Genomic DNA, 16889 nt, shown 5'->3' with positions numbered 1-16889 from the left:
ATATATATATATATATACATACCCCTGTGCCAACAAAAACAACAGGAGCTTAATAAATGCTCCATTCATTTTTCTTCTGATGATGATAAACCCAATGATGCCCTGAAGGGAAAGAATTCGTTCCGATGGGACCCCCTATTATAAGGCGCCTGACAAGTGTGAGGTTTGAGAATCAAGCAAACAAAGGACAGCTTGAGGGAAGGAAATCCACCAGCACGCCCCTTCTGGGCCGGGACCTTAAGCGTTAAGACCAACGAGAGCTGGTCATCCCGAGTTCCTAGAGAGGCTCCCGCAAAGCCGGCCGGGGGGAGGGGGCTAGGGTAACTTCCTGTTTCTGTCTTCCGGGCTCGAGAGTTTAGGACCCTGGGTTGGTGGGGTCAGGAGGAGCTGGGGGCTACTTGCTCCGGGACAGCTGGGCCTGCTGGGGTGCTGGGCGCCTTGTGTGTGGCCCCCAGAACAGTGAGTTCCTCCCCGGGGGTAGGGAGCCGAGGGCTGCGGGCAGGAGGAGTGGCCACTGCAGCACCCAGGCTGCAGTGTACGCCCGGAGAGGGATCCCGCGGCTGCGAGGGGCCGAGGCCCAGCGTCTCCCCGCCGCACCGGCCACCGCGCCGCCCTCGCCTCCCTCGCCTGCCGGGTCAGTTAAAGGAGCTTGTTGATCTGGCCTCCTGGAACTTCATCCCACAGTGCACCCAGCGTCTGCCCCTTGCCAACGGTTCTTAAAGCTAAGCTGCAGGCAGTGCGTTTTCTTTGGAAGATTTTCTAATCTAAAGCATGGCCCCATCCTAAGCCCGTCTGCTTCTAGGACAGTGCAAACAGCCCTTCTCTGTGGCGTGACGTCTAAGGGACAGCCTTGTAATACCATTTCTGGCCTGTATACCGTTTGCTTAACCGACTGAGCCACCCAGGTGCCCCTCCCTGTATACCATTTGCTACCGTTTTGCTGAGCCAGTGCTGGGGGCCCCTACTACCAGAGTTAATAGTTTCTTAGCAGGGAAAATGGTGCACGGGTTTCTGTTCCCCAGCCTCTTACTTCGTTTGTAAAGACCTTGGTGGAAATCTGTAACTCAGCAAAACATACTACTCCATTTGAACAATTTTTCCTTTTAGGTGTATGGGGTGCCCCCCTCCCCTACTCAAACGCTAGGGCTATTTGTAATTTAGACCAGTTTCACCTCTTCCTGTAACAAATCCCTGGTTGCTGAGGACGCTTAGAGAATGCTCCTCTGTTTGGTATCATGTCTAGAGATACAAATCTAAAAAAAACCAAACACCGTGTTTTCCAAAATAAAGGTCCTCTTTGAGATTGTAGTTTGGGATCACACCTACCTCTGCTTCCTGCTGTAGTTTTATTGTAATAGGTAAACGAGTGTGAACTTATCCAAACAGGCTTGGGGCTGAATCCTACTCTACCACCTACTCGTTGTGTGACCTTGGGAAAGTCTCTTAATGTCTTTTTTGTTCACCTATAATAACATGCTGGTAATTGTTCATACACCTCCAAGGGCTATTGTGGAAATTACATGAGAGATATTATGTGTAAAGTATTTAGCTCAGTGCCTGGCACATAATAGGCAGTGGCAAGGTGAAAATTAATACCATTTTTTTGTTTTCCGTATGTGTGCCTTTGTGCATCCCAATTCTAGGCTCTTGTTTTTCCTGAATTGTGCTGTTGTTTATATCCTGAAATGGATTCCAAGCCCATCGAAACCTGTCTTCCAGTGATAGATCACATTTTCCAGTCTCTTAAAGTAGGTCAAGAATTGTAGTTGGCTCCAGGAGATAAAGTTTAGGCTAAAAGGGATATTGTGATTATGATAGACTGAGAAAGTGAGTCACGGAAGAATTCATTAGCTTCCCTTTTATATTTAGGGGTTATTGGCTATAATTTTTCTAGCCCTCCTTTGTCCCTACTTATTTTATTTTATTTATTTATTTTTACTGGTTATAGAAATTCATTCTTTTGAAATTGAACTTCAAAGGTTTCATCCTTCTGTCAAGGGCCAGCTTCTTTCTAAACAGAGTACTTTCTCTTTAACTGCTCCTTATACCTGCATATTGATTTTTTGAAGTCTTGTTACCTTTTCCAAAAAAACTACTTTGTGTTTTCAATTAAAAGTGTTTCTAAACCCTGAGTGGACAATGAGTATTAGTATTCATTCTAGTTTTGGAGCTTGATGCTCGGACTTAGACTTTAATGTGATTCAACTTTTTTTTTTTTTTTTAATTTCCTCGGAAAAAGTAAATTGGGCTAACCCTTAATTCTAAACACTTGCATCCGAGGTGAAATTTTTCTAAAAGGACTTCTAAAGACCATGTTGTTTTTTTCAGTCTGGTCCACAGAACAGTCTGTAACCACAATTGGTATATTGCAATGGTTGGGAAGCAAGGAAGAAGAATACGTCGCAGCGAAGGCCTGCAAACATAACCTGTTTCCCTTCCACAGGATTTCTGACCCCAAACTTGGCTGTGCCCACCACTGATGGAGCAAGAGCAAAGACTGTTGATCTCAGATTCTAGTGGCTTCACGGAGAGGGAGAGTTTGAAAAGCCCTTTTCCAGGTGAGGGATTGAGAAGATCATCCAAATCCATTGGAAAGTCAGAGAAGTTGTGCCATAGAGTGTGTAGAGAGAACAGGGCATTTGCATGGGACAGACTTTAGTTTGATTCCTGCTCTGTTGCTTACAAGCTATGTTAATTAACCTTTACAGCCTCTCTTTTCTCATCTTGAAGAAAAATGCATAATGTCTTTTCTCATGGTTTCTTGGGATTAATGAGATACTATATGGCACACTGTTGTTCTTAATAAATAGCAGGTACCATTGTTCTTTCTGTATTTTCTCAGATTTTAACTAAAGTATTGTTTTCACCTTAGAATGTGTCTTATTCAGTTTCTCCCCTATTCAGATCCCCTTTTTTCTTGTAAGTCTTCCAGAATGAAGCTTAATGAGGTGTTTTTTTTTAAGATGACTATCCCCCCTTGGCAATTACTGACAACTATTTAAATACTTCATTAGTGCTGTTACTGAGCACAGAAAATTCACCTGCTTCTAATGAGCACTTAAAGAACTAGCTTTAAAACTAGCTTTAAAAACTTTTTTTTTTAAAAAAAAACAAAACTTTTTTTTTAACGTAAAAGAATTTATGAGATTTTACTTTGTTATTCTCTCTCTTCCATTGCATTTCAGAATTTCCTTCCTCCGGTAGAGATTAGGGAATATGTTTAGAATATTTGTTTATTCTTACAGGAGATGCAAGTAAGAATCATTTGGAAACTGTACGACACAATAACGCCAAGGCAGATAAAGAGAGCGCCTCAAAACGGTCTAAGAGAGATGGCCCACAAAATTGTAAGCATGAGGATATAGAAGAAAGTCCATTGATGTGGTCCCAAGGCAATGAGATCTGGTGCAGTGATTCCTGTGAGAAGGATGGCAAGTCAGAGAATCAGGGAAATTCTGCAGGAGAAGAAGAAGAAAAACCCAGTCACTGGGGATGGGCTCCCGGGGAACGCCGCAGTGCCTCTGTCCAGCAGAATTCGACCTCCAGGGACAAACCCTACAAGTGTGCTGAATGTTGGAAAAGCTTCAATAACAGCTCTCATTTGCGTATTCACCAGAGGACCCACTCAGGAGAAAAACCTTATAAATGCTCTGAGTGTGGGAAATGCTTCAGTAACAGCTCTCACCTGATTCAGCACCTGAGGACACACACAGGAGAGAAGCCCTACCAGTGTGGCGAGTGTGGGAAAAGCTTCAGCAATACCTCCCATCTAATCATTCACGAGAGGACTCACACGGGAGAGAAACCCTATAAATGTCCCGAGTGTGGGAAGAGCTTTAGTAGCAGCTCCCACCTTATTCAGCACCACAGGTCGCATACCGGCGAGAAGCCCTACGAATGTCCCGTGTGTGGGAAATGCTTCAGCCACAGCTATGTCCTCATAGAACATCAGAGGATTCACACGGGAGAAAAACCTTATACGTGTCCTGACTGTGGAAAGAGTTTTAGTCAGAGTTCTAGCCTGATTCGCCACCAGCGGACGCACACGGGAGAGAAGCCCTACAAGTGTCTCGAGTGCGGGAAAAGCTTCGGTTGCAATTCGACTCTCATAAAGCACCAGAGGATTCACACAGGAGAAAAACCGTATCAGTGTACAGAATGCGGCAAGAGCTTCAGTCGAAGCTCGAACCTAATCGCACACCGGAAAACACACGCAGGAGAGAAGCCCTGTGAAAGTCCCGAATATGAAGAAAGTTTGAATCGGAACTGCAGTGCGATAGAAGAGTGTGGACTCCAGCCTGGGGAGAAACCCTACAAGTGTTGCGAGTGCGGAAAGCGTTTCGGTCTCAGCTCCCATCTCATTAGACACCAGAGAACACACACAGGAGAGAAGCCGTACAGGTGCTCGGAGTGTTGGAAAACTTTCAGCCAGAGTTCCACCCTGGTGATTCACCAGAGGACGCACACGGGAGAGAGACCTTATAAGTGTCCCGACTGTGGCGAAGGCTTCAGCCAGAGCTTTAATCTCATCAGGCACCGGAGGACTCACGTGGGAGAGAAACCTTACAAATGCACCGACTGTGACAAGTGCTTCAGCAGAAGTGCCTATCTCACTCAGCATCGGAAGATGCACCTAGAAAAGTCTTTCGAGTCTCCCGAAGTCAATGGTTTTCCTCCTGGGTGGACTTGGAAAAACTGTCCAGGGGAAATGGCCCTCATCTCTTCCTTTTCAGTCCCACGTCCATCTTCCTCTTGAGTCCCAAAGCCCGTTTATTATTATTATTATTATTATTATTTCTTTTCTTGCTGGATCATTACAATTAAGGTGTTGCTACAGAGTTTCTTTGGTTTGTTTGCCATAATGTCTGGAAAAAGTCAAGCTCCCAGGTTGGAGGATGGGAAGGCCCTGATCACCAGCTCATTGTATCTGCCCAGTGGGAGATGCTTCCAACGATGGAGAAGAAATGTTTTTTGATTTAAGGTAAGATTGGAATAGCTTCAAAAGAAAACATAAAGAGAAATTCCGGGAATAAGGACACCTGAGAGCTTGAAGCCAAGCTAGCCCTTGAATTTCCCTATTTCCTCTCGCCTGAGTGGGTGGCAGTGATTCATTATTGGCCTCAGGGGGTTATCCACAGAAAGATTCGTTTTGAACAAATAATGTGATTCTCTGGCTGTTTTGGTGGGTCTTAAGAAAAGACTCAGTTTTCTAAACACATTTTTATTTGCTGAAAATGAACTTTCATAGTATTTAGAACTATACCGGCTAATCCCGTAGCCACTAGTCACCTGTGGCTACTTAAATAAATTTATAGTAAGATTAAATGACATTTAAAATCTGGTTCCTTAGTGGCACTAACTACGTGCCAAGCACTCAGTAGCCACATGTGACTGGTGGCTGCTGTATTGAATGTCATATAGAGTTTGTTCTTTCAAGATTATCATTCTTCACAGATTCATGAAGATTTCCTAAGAGACTGTAGGAAATGTGCTATGAGGTTTCTGCTCCAAAGGAATTGCAACATAGACTAGAAATGGGATAGAGTTTTTAAGGCACTCCGTCTAGAGATTGGCCATTCTAATGCTTGTATGTCTTCTGTTCAACCATCTTGGTAATCCAGTGATACGATCCTGTTGTCTTGGCCAAAACCAGATTAAGAGGTAGAATTCTTGAATTTTGTTAATAAACTTTGGGCAAATAGGGACACCTGGGTGGCTGAGTTGGTTAAGCATCCAACTCTTGGTTTTGGCTCAGGTCATGATCTCACAGTTTGGTGAGTTCGAGCCCCACACTGAGCTTCTGCGCTTACCACGTGGAGCCTGCTTGGAATTCTCTCTCTCTCCCTCTCTCTCTGCCCCCATCCCCACTTGTGATGTCTCTGTCTCTTGCAGAAATAATGAACTTTAAACAAAAATGAAAAAAGATTTTTGACAAAGTCTTTTCCCTTCAGTTTTCTCATTATGTAATTCCTGGTTAGATCAGAAACTGGGTTCTTTTTCTAATATTTAACCCCCTGAATCTGAGCCAATGTGCAGAGACAGTGTGCCATTGGAGACCAAGATTCCTTACTTCCAGTCTTGACAGTTTTCTTTTGCCTCTTGACTTATGGGATGTATGGATCCTCCCTGTTCGCCTGTCCAATGGAAATGATGTTTTGTAAAGTAATAAGTTATTTTTTATGCTCCTAACCCCTACTTTTTTTTTTTTTTTTTTTTACTGCCAGTTCAAGGAGTAGAAAGTCAGGACTCCTAAGTTGGTCAGGATTTCTGGTCTCATTTTTAGATGCAAAATATATTTTATGAAGGCTGTCTATAGAGATCCAGATTAGGAATGCGGAGCCAGAAGAGGCCAGTTAGGGCTGCTGCAGATGCAGAAGGCTGTAGCTGGTAGGTCACGGAATTGCACGGGGATTCTTTCTTCTTTCATGATTGTGGTCGTATGCCTGACACTGGGGAGTCCGTTAAGTCTTTTCGCGTTGTTACAAGATTAAAAAATACAGCAAAAGTTAACAAAAGACTTAAGAAGCATTTGGGGTGATTTTTCTGCTTTCAAGAAGGGGGAGAACATTAAGTATTGGCTTTTATATGATCCTCCTCTAAGCATCTTTTCACCTTTGTATGTTAGGTGGTATTGTCCAAATTGTCTTAAACTCTAATATCTGAGGGCAAGTGTTTACAGTATTTTACCACAGACGACTAAAAGTTTGATTAACGTTTGAGAATGAAATTTGGGCATTTGCTGTTGAGGCCGAAATCCAGTTGCAAGGCAGTAGCTGTCGGAGCGGTACCCAGTCATCCATTACATTGTGTGTGGCCAGTAACCACTCCTAACCTGCGTCCTCATCTGTAAAGCAGAGGTAATGCCTGCCTTGCAGGGTTTCTGTAAGGATTAAGTAAATGTTTGCAAAGCAGCTAGCACAGTGCTTAAAATATTAATGAGGTCTAAATACATGGTAATTAGTTATTATTAATTGAAATAAATAGAAAAATGTCCTCCACACATTTTCAGAAGTAGCAATGGAAGCCGTACCCATCCTCCTTGTGAATTCTTAATGACCAACCTCAGGAACCCTGACGAATCAGGTTTTGTAAAAGCACAAGACTGTAGAGTGTTTCAATTTTGCAGACTTTTGAAGAACGCTTTTATGTGATTCGACTTACTGAATATTTTTGTTGTTCTTGAAACAAAGGATTCAGCGTAAGTCAGGAAAGAACAATATAGCAAGTTCAATGTAAGTTAATTTGTGTCTGAAGACATTAACAGGTACAGTTTATGTCCTATTAGCATCATTGACTCTGTTTTATGAGTACCCACAATTACATAAAACCTATTTCACAAACCTCAGTGTCTATAGAAACATAGATGTTCACATTTTAGATGAATTAAGATGGGGTCTGCTCCATGAAGAAAACAATTTAGCAAGAATCCTTATCTCTTTCGATTGAAAACTAGGAACACAGAGGAGAGATTTGTTACTTATGAGAACATAATAGTAAATTTGCTATTTACTGTATCGAAGGCATATTTGATGCCATACATGCCTGTATCTCAATTTCATTAATCAGCAAATGGGTTTTTTATTTAGCTCCCCAAGAAGTAAATATTCTGTATTCCTTATTTGTTTTGCCAGCAAAAAGAATTCTGCACCTGAGTAAATAAAGCGTTCTTATTTAAGTGATTTGTTTCATAGTTCCTTTTTAAGTAAAGAGAAGACTCTTCTATTCATTTTCCTACTCAGAGAAAGGCCTTATATTTTTTTCCCTATGTCAACACATAGGCTCACAAGTGTCGTGGGGAATTCAGTCCCTAGCTGCTGTAGAGTCTGCCAGAAGGCATACAAGCAATAAGTGTCTTACCATAGTGCCCGAGCTGAAGATTTGCTCCCATCATTCCAGGCCATCCAAGCTGGATCTGCCAAATGAGCCTTGTCCTTAGTGCTCTACATGTTTGTTTCCTCATTGATGGTGAGAGGTAGTGGAATATGGCTTGTGACGGTTGCCCCTCATGCACTGGTCCAATATATTCCATCTCTGCCAGTCTCTCACTTTCTGAAATCATGGTCGTGACAAAACCGTCATTGCTTCTTTATTCTGTATTTGAGTTTATGTAATTCCTTTCGAGCGGTATGATCATTCACTCAGCAAAAATTTGCCTGATGCCCAATATGTGTGCAGCAGGAGTTGAAATGACGGCGGGAGGGGCAAACGTATGGATAGACTGATAGGAAAATGTGCAGCTTTTCAGGTGACTACTTTCTCCTTGCCAACTCTTGAACTACAACTTACGCTGAACCCTCCATCTTCAAATCTAATAATTTGATAATCGAAGGAGCTAGAAATAACTATATAGTAAAATGGGCTAGGTTTGCTCTGTGAAAGCACAAGTGCTTTGTACAGAGTGGCGCTCAGTAGTTCTGAGTGGGTATCATATGCTTATATGTTTTATGCTAATGCCCAGGAATATGCCCTTCCAGGATATGCCTTCCCATTAGACTGTCCACTCCCTGAGTGCAGAGAACAGATTTCATTTCTGTAATCCCAGTGCCCGACACAAAGCCTGGAATGTGAAGTGTTTAGTGGTTTTGGATGAAAGGCATTCGCCAGTGGTGAAGTTTACTGGAATAGGCTGTACAGTCTCAGCGTGCCTCAGGTCCCTTTGACATCATTACTTGTCCAGTCCACGGAGTCTGGGCTAGCTCGCAAGTGAAAGTGACAGGCCTGGGAAGCTGGGTCTATCCTTCACGCTAACCCCTAGAGGACCCTCAATTGTCCCAATTGTTCAGAAGCCTATGGAGGGAAGACCTGGGCTTTTAAATTCACACTGTCCAGGACAGGTTCAGAGTCTGTTTCACATTCATGTTTCAATCACGTTGTACTCTGTTCTTGTAAGATTTAGTAAGCAGTGAGTGAGGTGAGGTGCCTGGCATATTCTAGGTGTTAAGAAAATACTGTCGTTCTTCCCTGACCACCCTCATTTTCTCATAATTTTGCTAAGGATAGGCAAATGCACAGAAATTAATCACTGCTTGAATTGGTTATTTCTAGGTTTCTAAAATAAAGATATTAATAACATTTAGCTCATGGGTTTGTGGGGAGGATCAGTGAGATACTGTATGTAATGTGCTTATTAGCATTGCTAATACCTCAGTGTTAGCTGATCTGTGATAAAGTGGCTGTATACAACCGTGGGTCTTTGAATCATCTTTGAAGGTAGCCCCAGAGACATGGGTGTCCCCTGGGGCCACAAAAATGGTGCAGTCCTTTTGTTGTCTACCCCATGGACACGAAGGGGTATGACTACACACTAGGAGTGTGTAGCAAGCTGAGTGTGTAGGCTAACAATGTAGCACATCATTATTTTATGGCAGCTCTGTGGGCAACTACTACCTTTTCTATTTAAAAATTGCCTTTCCTTTCATTCCCCTTCTCTTTTATTTCATTTTTATTCTCTTTTACTTCTCTTTGGCCCTAACCTCTTCTGCCTTGTCCTTGCATATTCTTTTTCTCGCCCCACATGTTGATTTATTTTTGAGAGAGAGAGAGTGCAAGTGGGGGAGGGACAGAGAGAGAGGGGCAGGATTCCAAGTAGGCGCTGACAGCAGAGAGCCTGCTGCAGGGCTTGAACCCACAAACTGAGATCGTGACCTGAGCTGAAGTCGGACGCTTAACCGACTGAGCCACCCAGACGTCCCTTTCCTTACATATTCTAACCCAAACTTAGGCTTTTTCTACCCTTTATTTCGTTTCCCTTTCTTCCCTCTCCTCTCTTCCCCTCCCAGTGAAGTAGGAATGAGGTCAAAGCTAAAGATGGTCCAAACACTTGGTTATAAAGATCCAGATGGAAACAGGATGCTTGGCAATCATGACTTCATGGGATGTAGCCACTTACAAGCAGAGGTAGCTTGAAAGTGCTAAGTTGGTGAGGTTTGTGATCTAACATTGCATGGCTGGTAAAATCAGTAGATATCCTAGGATCTGACACTGGGAGGGATGATGTGTAAGCTTTGGTTGAAAAAGGATCATGATTAATTTCGAGTCCTGTTAAGTCATGTGGATAAATAGTCAGATTAAAGAAAATACTAGTTGATTAGACTGACAAACACAGGTGTAAGATTTCCCCCTTAAAATAATAGCGTACTCTCTAATTATTAAAGTAATACTTATTGCTGATTGTAAAATATACAGAGAAGTATAAAGTAGGAAATGATGTAAAAGTATGAAGACCAAAAGAAAAATGGCCCGTAATCATTTTTTCCAGAGATCACTCACCACAAAAGTTCTGAGATCTTTCCCAATAACTTGTTTTCTAAGCATATATCTGAATAAATGTTAAAAAAAATTGGACCATGTGGGGAGTGTGTGTGTGTGTGTGTGTGTGTGTGTATAGTATTGTGTCTTGATTTCCTAATCTTATTGTCAGTTTACTTGTTTTAATGATTATGATGTTTTTAATGACTTCATAAAAATAGACTGAATAATTATTAACAATAACAATTCAGTTCTGAATTGTTGGATGTTGGGGGATGTTTATAGTATTTCTAGCTGTTTGCTATTAAAAAGAACACTGTTGTGAACAAGGTTTTTTTGGTTGTTGTTTTGGTATTGTAGTTATGATTGTTTGTTTTGCTTTTTGTTGGTACACAAATTTTACTTTACATCTCAAATTATTTCCTCAGAGTGAATTCCTAGCAGTGACATTATTGAGTCAAAGGACATAGAAGTTTTTATTTTTTATTATTTATTTATTTTTGAGAGAGAGAGAGAGAGAGAGAGAGAGAGAGTGAGTGTTGAGCTGAGCCTTGGAAGGGCAGAGAGAGAGGGAGACATTGAATCTGAAGCAGGCTCCAGGCTCCAAGCTGTCAGCACAGAGCCCAACGTAGGGCTCAAACCCATGAACTGCAAGATCATGACTTGAGCTGAAGTTGGATGCTTAACTGGCATAAAAGTTTTTAAAGGCATATTACTAATCCCTTTCCAGAACTATCTATCAATTTCAATTGCGCAGTGAAATAATTTTGTTAAACACCTTTCGGGGGTCGGGGGGAAGGAAACCATGTAATTCAGTTCAAGGCCAGTATATTTAAATGTTGGAAACCTCTTTTAAGGTAGTTTGTTTTCCTTTTTCTTTTTTCTTTTCTTTCTTTTTTTTTTTAAACCCCTCTTTGCCTCTCTTGGGTTCGGATCAGCTGAGAGTCACTTTGGGATGAGTGATTCTAAGAACTATTTGGATTTTTCCTCGCGTGGCCTCAGGCCCGATTCCAGTAGAGGGCGCTGGAAGCTGCTCGGAGACCCAGGGATGTGGCCTGAGGCCCAGAGCCTGGGAGAACCCAGAGGAAAACTGGTTGATGAAACGGCTGGCTACTTAGCTCAGTGTCTCCTGTCACCTGGTTCAGACAATGAAGTGCACCCCAAATCTAGGAGACGAAGGTAAATTCAGGTTTGGTAAATGGAGAAGTATCTTTGTGTTTGTAAAATTGATGCTGAGGAAAAAGCACATTGGAAACTTAGGAAGATACCAAGTTATACTGCTCAGAAGACTAGAATCCTCATCTTTCCCATCCTGCTGTCATCACTAATTCAGTGAAAAACTTGTCAGCTGCAGGGATTGATGTTTTACTAAGGGAAAAAACAGCCATACTGCGGGGGTTGGGGGATGTAAGGTGTGGTCATTGCCATTACCAGAGGTTATACCTGGTTACTCCTAATTCTTCAGACCTCAGCTTAAACGTAACCTCCTCTAGTAGGCACTCCTTGACCCCTAGGCCAGTTTATATCTTGTTACCCTCCAGTGCAACATGTACTTGCTCGTTTTTGGACACGTATCACATCCTTAATTACCTGTATGTTGCTGTCTTCTCTGTTAAACTCTGAACCCCCAAATGACAAGTACTGTGTCTGTTCACTGCTTTACTCCCAACACCAAGCACAGTGCCTGACACAAAGTAGACACTTGATCCCCATGTATTACATTGAATTACATTGATGTATACTCCTTTTAAGTTTATTTTGAGAGAGAGAGAGAGTGCAAGCAGGGGAAGGGCAGAAAGAGTGAGAGAGAGAGAATCCCAAGCAGGCTCTTCATTGTCCGCACAGAGCCCTACGTGGGGCTTGATCTTGTGAACATGAGGTCATGATCATGAGATCAAGAGTCAGACGCTTAACCAATTGAGCCACCCAGATGCTCAGAATATTGATGTATATTCTTAATCATGGCTTTATGAGCAGTACTAAGAATAAAAAGAAAATGAAAAAAACAAAGTTCCAAATTCCAACTAGAATTTGCAAAAGATTACATAAGCACTGAGGGGATGCAGAACAAGTAAATGACTGACATTGAAAGTCTTTTGGGGGGCGCCTGGGTGGCTCAGTTAGTGAAGGGTCCGACTCTTGATTTCAGCTCAGGTCATGATCGCTCGGTTTGTGAGATTGAGTCCTTTATGGGGATCTGCCCTGACAGTGCAGAGCCTGCTTGGGATTCTTTCTGCCCCTTCCCAACACATGGGCCTGCATTCTCTCTGTCAAAATAAATAAATATTAAAAAAATTATTTAAAAAGATTTTTAAAAAGTCTTTATGGGGGCGCTGGGTGGCTCAGACGGTTAAGTGTCCAACTGTTGATCTCAGCTCAGGTCATGATCTCATGGATCGAGCGCTGAGTCAGGCTCTGAGCTGACAGTGTAGCTCCTGCCTGGGAGTCTCTCTCTCCCTCTGTCTCTGCCTCTCTCAAAGTAAATAAACTTAAAAAAGATTTTCTCCCTCTATCCCTCTGCCCCTCTCCTTCACTTGCACTCTCTCTCTAAAGTAAAAAAAATAAAGTCTTTATGGACAGGTTGGATGGTGAGCAAGTAGCTTTAGAGGGTTTTGATCTAATGTGTTACAAACAAAAACATAAATGAAAAAGAAATTGCTCAGTTTGGTACCCCAAAAAAGAGGGGATATAAAATGAAGAAAGGAAAGATTGTACTTAATACATTGAAAAAATGCTTACTGTATACCAAGTGCTGAGTATACAACTATGAATAAGACAAGGTCCTGGCCTTAAGGAGTTGAATCTCTTGAAAAAGTTATATGTAAATTGACAATTACGAATCGGTGACTGCTAAGGCAAAGAGGTGGAGTTATAAAAAGACATGATGATTAATGTGGGTCTTGGGGCGCCTGAGTGGCTCATTTGGTTAAGCGTCCCGACTCTCGATTTCGGCTCAGGTCATGATCTCAAGGTTCGTGAGTCTGAGGCCCAAGTCAGGCTCTGTGCTAAGCAGTGCGGATCATGCTTGGGATTCTCCCTCCCTCCCTCTGCCCCTCCCCTGCTCTCTCTCTTAAAATCAATAAATACACAGAAAAAATCTTTAATCTGGGTCTTTAAGAATGGATAATTGAAGAAAGAAGGGCAAGGCTTTTTCTTGAATTGAGAATGACACTTGAAAAGGCACAAGTCTAGTCCTGACATGCCAAACTTAGGCCAACAAGAAGAGGTGGCAAGAACAAATGTGCTCTTTGTTTTAATAACTAGATCTTTGTAGGGCGAGAAAAAAATGCATTCTAGTCAAACAATCCGGATTCCTGAACCAGATTTTCTGGGCTTGGATTCAGGCTCTGCTACTTACTAGCTGTGTGACCACTTTTCTGTACGTCGTTCCTTATCTGTAGCATGGGGCTAAAAACAGTACCTTCCTCATAGTATGGTTGTGAGGACAAAATGAGCTAATATATGAAAAAAGCATTTAGAACGCTGACTATAAGTATCAACTCTTGTCATGACTACAAAGTTATTTTTTTTTACACAAATCTAACATGGCACTTTATTAAAAAGAATGATACACTCTGATGAAGTTTTTCTGAAGAATGGAAGGCTGATTCACCATCATCAACTTTGTTAACGTAAGATTTCACTACACTAAATTCACTACATGAACAGAGTAATATATACATACCAGTATATGCTAAAAAGATTTGATTGTTAAAACTTTAATGGAGAAGTTATAAGCAATTGCGAACATCCTATTGAAGACTGAAACAATAGAAATAATCCCACTGAAGTCAAGAAAATGAGAAAAAGAATCAGGAGGCATACAATTAGAAAGTGAGCCAATCCTAGGCCTACCTGTGCTCAAATCTGCTCCTGAAATACCTCATGCTTTGCTGTGCATCATAGGTAGGCCAGTCCCTGTGGGCTGCGTTTCCCAAACTTTCTTTTCAACTGGTGGCCAGCTAAACCCAACAGGTGAGAGACCACTGGTGGGTGACTGGGCCAAGCGAGGGGAAACAAGGTATTTCTCCCATTTCCTCTCAGCCTCCTACAGCCTCTCTGGCCACAGCTAAGCCTCCTCCATGACTTCTGCACCAGACAGGTCCACCATGCTTTCAGTTTCTTTGGGGTTACCCTGGTCCCCAAGGTGTAGTAACACCGCCTCTTCCTGATTACAGAGTATTTTTCATGGAGTTTATTCTAGTTTATTACTTTCTCCTAGTAAGTGGCTGATTTTGTGTCATATTTCATTGCCTTAGCTTCAGGCCTGAGTGACAGATTTAAAAAAAAAAATAATTATTTTTTGAGCACACGCAAGTGGGGGAGAGGGGCAGAGGGAGAATCTTTTTTTTTTTTTTAAGTTTATTTATTTGGCAGGGGGGAGGAGCAGAGAGAGAAAGAGAGAGGGAATCCCAAGCAGGTTCTATGCCACCAGTGCAGAGGCTGATGTGGGGTTCCAGCCCAGGAACCATGAGATCATGACCTGAGCCGAAGTCTGATGCCTAACTGAGCCACCTAGGTGTCCCAAAAGAGAGTATCTTAAGCAGGCTCCAGGCTTAGCTTGGACACATGGCTCAATCTCAAGACCTTGGGATCATGACCTGTGCCGAAATTGAGTTGGGCACTCGACTGAGGCACCTAGGTGTCCCAGTGTTTTGTTTTTGAATAAGCAGAGCCATGCCAAGATTCAAACATAGTTAAATGATGGTTGGCTACTTGATAAGAAAAAAAATCCACTTATGCTAATTTCAAGTAGAGGGTAATCAAGTAACATCCTGATGATACTGAATTCTCATTTGTAAGAGCTGCTAGAGCATTCTATCATGTTAGCAATATAGGAACCACAAGCAGTTTATTGAAGAATTGTCTTTAGGAAAACGATTTCCCACACATTAAATTGATTTTCTTGAGTCTTTTTCTTGAGTCTTTGTATATTTCAAACAGCCAAATTTGTTGATACCAGTGAGGGTTGTTGTCAGGGAAAGAATTAAAGTCTTGGTTTTATAATGGAGGATTGTTAAAGCAGTAACTGATAATTAAGAGTGATTATTGAGGAGCACAAGATTTGGAGGCCAGGAGTTTAACTCTTGGTTTCATCAGTTATCTGCTGTGATCTGACCAAGCCACTTAACCTCTTTGTTTCATTTTTGTTATTTGAGGGTTAAATAATGAAAGTATTTTGACACGTAATTACTTTTATTAGCACATAAAACATATATTTGGGGTGGAAAATGGGGACAGTTGCCATACTTTCTTAAACTCAGCAAAGTGTTACAGGATTGCAAAGATTAGATTTCATGAAGATATGAAATCTCTAGAGGTTGACTCTCTCTAGAGGTTGACTGACTTTTGTCTTGTCCAAGGTCACAAAGGTGGTGACAGCGAGAACCGAGGTCTCCACATTCCGGTCACTTGGTCTTCCTGCTGTGCCATTATCGTTCATCACCCATTCATTCACTAAATACATTTTTATGGAAGATAAAAACGGAGCTTAAAACGTTGTGCTAGGTGTCGCGGATTCTGATTTATCAGAGGGAGATCCTTCCCTTATAGGGACTAGTGGGTAAGGGTCAACCACGGCGTCAGAGATTGGGTCAATAAAAATATAACCAATTTAGGAGACAGATGACAATACAGCCGTGCTCCAAGGGGCAGAAACAGAAAGGATTTGTACATTAACTGTGGGGTTTAAGGTACAGGGCGAGCCAACGCAGTGGTCTCAGCCCTGAATGAATTCCAGGGAGGTCCAACGTTTCGGAACAAAGGCCATCTCTCACACTGCAACTCTTGCACATGTTTTTGTTTCCCCTGTAATGCTTGTCCTGGACACAATTCATGTAACTCCCGAGGCCTTGCCTAGCCCCCTCCAGGCCCAGGCGGAGGCGAAGGGAAGGACTGCCTCGGGTTCTGGGGTTTCGTGTTGCACCCCCACTCTCGGAGCACTTACGACACACCTGTACTGTACTTCTTTGCCCGAGGACCTCCCCCCTCCGCGTTTCTGATCTCCAGAGAACAGGGGCTACGAACACCAGAGCATCTTTAGGCTGAGCACAGTGACTACTACGCAGTGCCTGACAATTTTGGGTGAAGGAAGAAACACCTGGCACATCCTCTTCTCCTTCCTTCTTCGGGCAAACATCTGCCTAACTCGTTCTTCCAGAAGTTCGGCTTGAACGTCACGTTCTCCACGCACCGGTTTCCACCGCCCTCTACACACACTAGGCGTGGGAGAGAAAGGACCCCCGGGCCTGACACATAGTAAGCGCTCAATACACGATCGGGGGACGAATGGCGGAACTCCAGGCAGCGGCTTCCCCGGAACAAACTCCACCTCTTCTCCGGTAGGACCCCAGCTGCCGGGGCGGGGCGGCGGGCAAGCTGACCGCGGAACCCAGGGCTCGACCGCCTCCGCCCCTCCGCCCCTGTGGAGCCAGCGGCTGCCTCACCCTCCGCCCACCGGGCGGCAGGCCCCCAGCTCACGCCCCCGCCTCACACCACGCAACATCGCCCTAGCGCCTCACCCGGCGACGCCGCGCCGGCCGCGCCGCCCGCGATTGGCCAAACGCCGCATAGCGCCATCTCGGCCTACCGCGCGGTGCGCCCCCTCATTGGCCAACGGCGGCGGAGGGCGGGGCGGGCGC

At 43.2% G+C, this 16889-nt stretch overlaps 1 protein-coding gene across 2 annotated transcripts; it reads left to right on the top strand.

Moving 5' to 3' along the window:
- The first annotated feature begins 325 nt into the window (after window positions 1–325).
- Window positions 326–7500, top strand: ZNF572 (zinc finger protein 572). 2 transcript variants are annotated; one of them, XM_049632915.1, is made up of 3 exons: window positions 326–459; window positions 2444–2558; window positions 3246–7500. In XM_049632915.1, exons 2-3 carry the CDS (start codon window positions 2480–2482, stop codon window positions 4754–4756), a joined length of 1590 nt encoding a protein of 529 aa, XP_049488872.1. In that variant the 5' UTR covers window positions 326–459; window positions 2444–2479; the 3' UTR covers window positions 4757–7500. The 2 variants fall into 2 exon arrangements, with proteins under 2 accessions (XP_049488872.1, XP_049488874.1); XM_049632917.1 differs by lacking the exon at window positions 326–459 and having other exon boundaries at window positions 2173–2558.
- Window positions 7501–16889: the final 9389 nt, after the last annotated feature.

The sequence above is a fragment of the Panthera uncia genome, chromosome F2 (genome assembly GCF_023721935.1).
Source record: "Panthera uncia isolate 11264 chromosome F2, Puncia_PCG_1.0, whole genome shotgun sequence".
NCBI lineage: Eukaryota > Metazoa > Chordata > Mammalia > Carnivora > Felidae > Panthera > Panthera uncia.
The sequence above is the reverse complement of the archived record's forward strand: the minus strand, read 5'-3'. Positions and strand labels throughout refer to the sequence as shown.

Excerpts from the sequence above, each read along its gene's own strand:
- ZNF572 (XM_049632915.1), top strand. The coding sequence starts at position 2,480 with ATGGAGCAAGAGCAAAGACTGTTGATCTCAGATTCTAGTGGCTTCACG. Across the intron at positions 2,559-3,245 it reads TTTGAAAAGCCCTTTTCCAG|GAGATGCAAGTAAGAATCAT; the intron begins GTGAGGGATTGA and ends TTATTCTTACAG.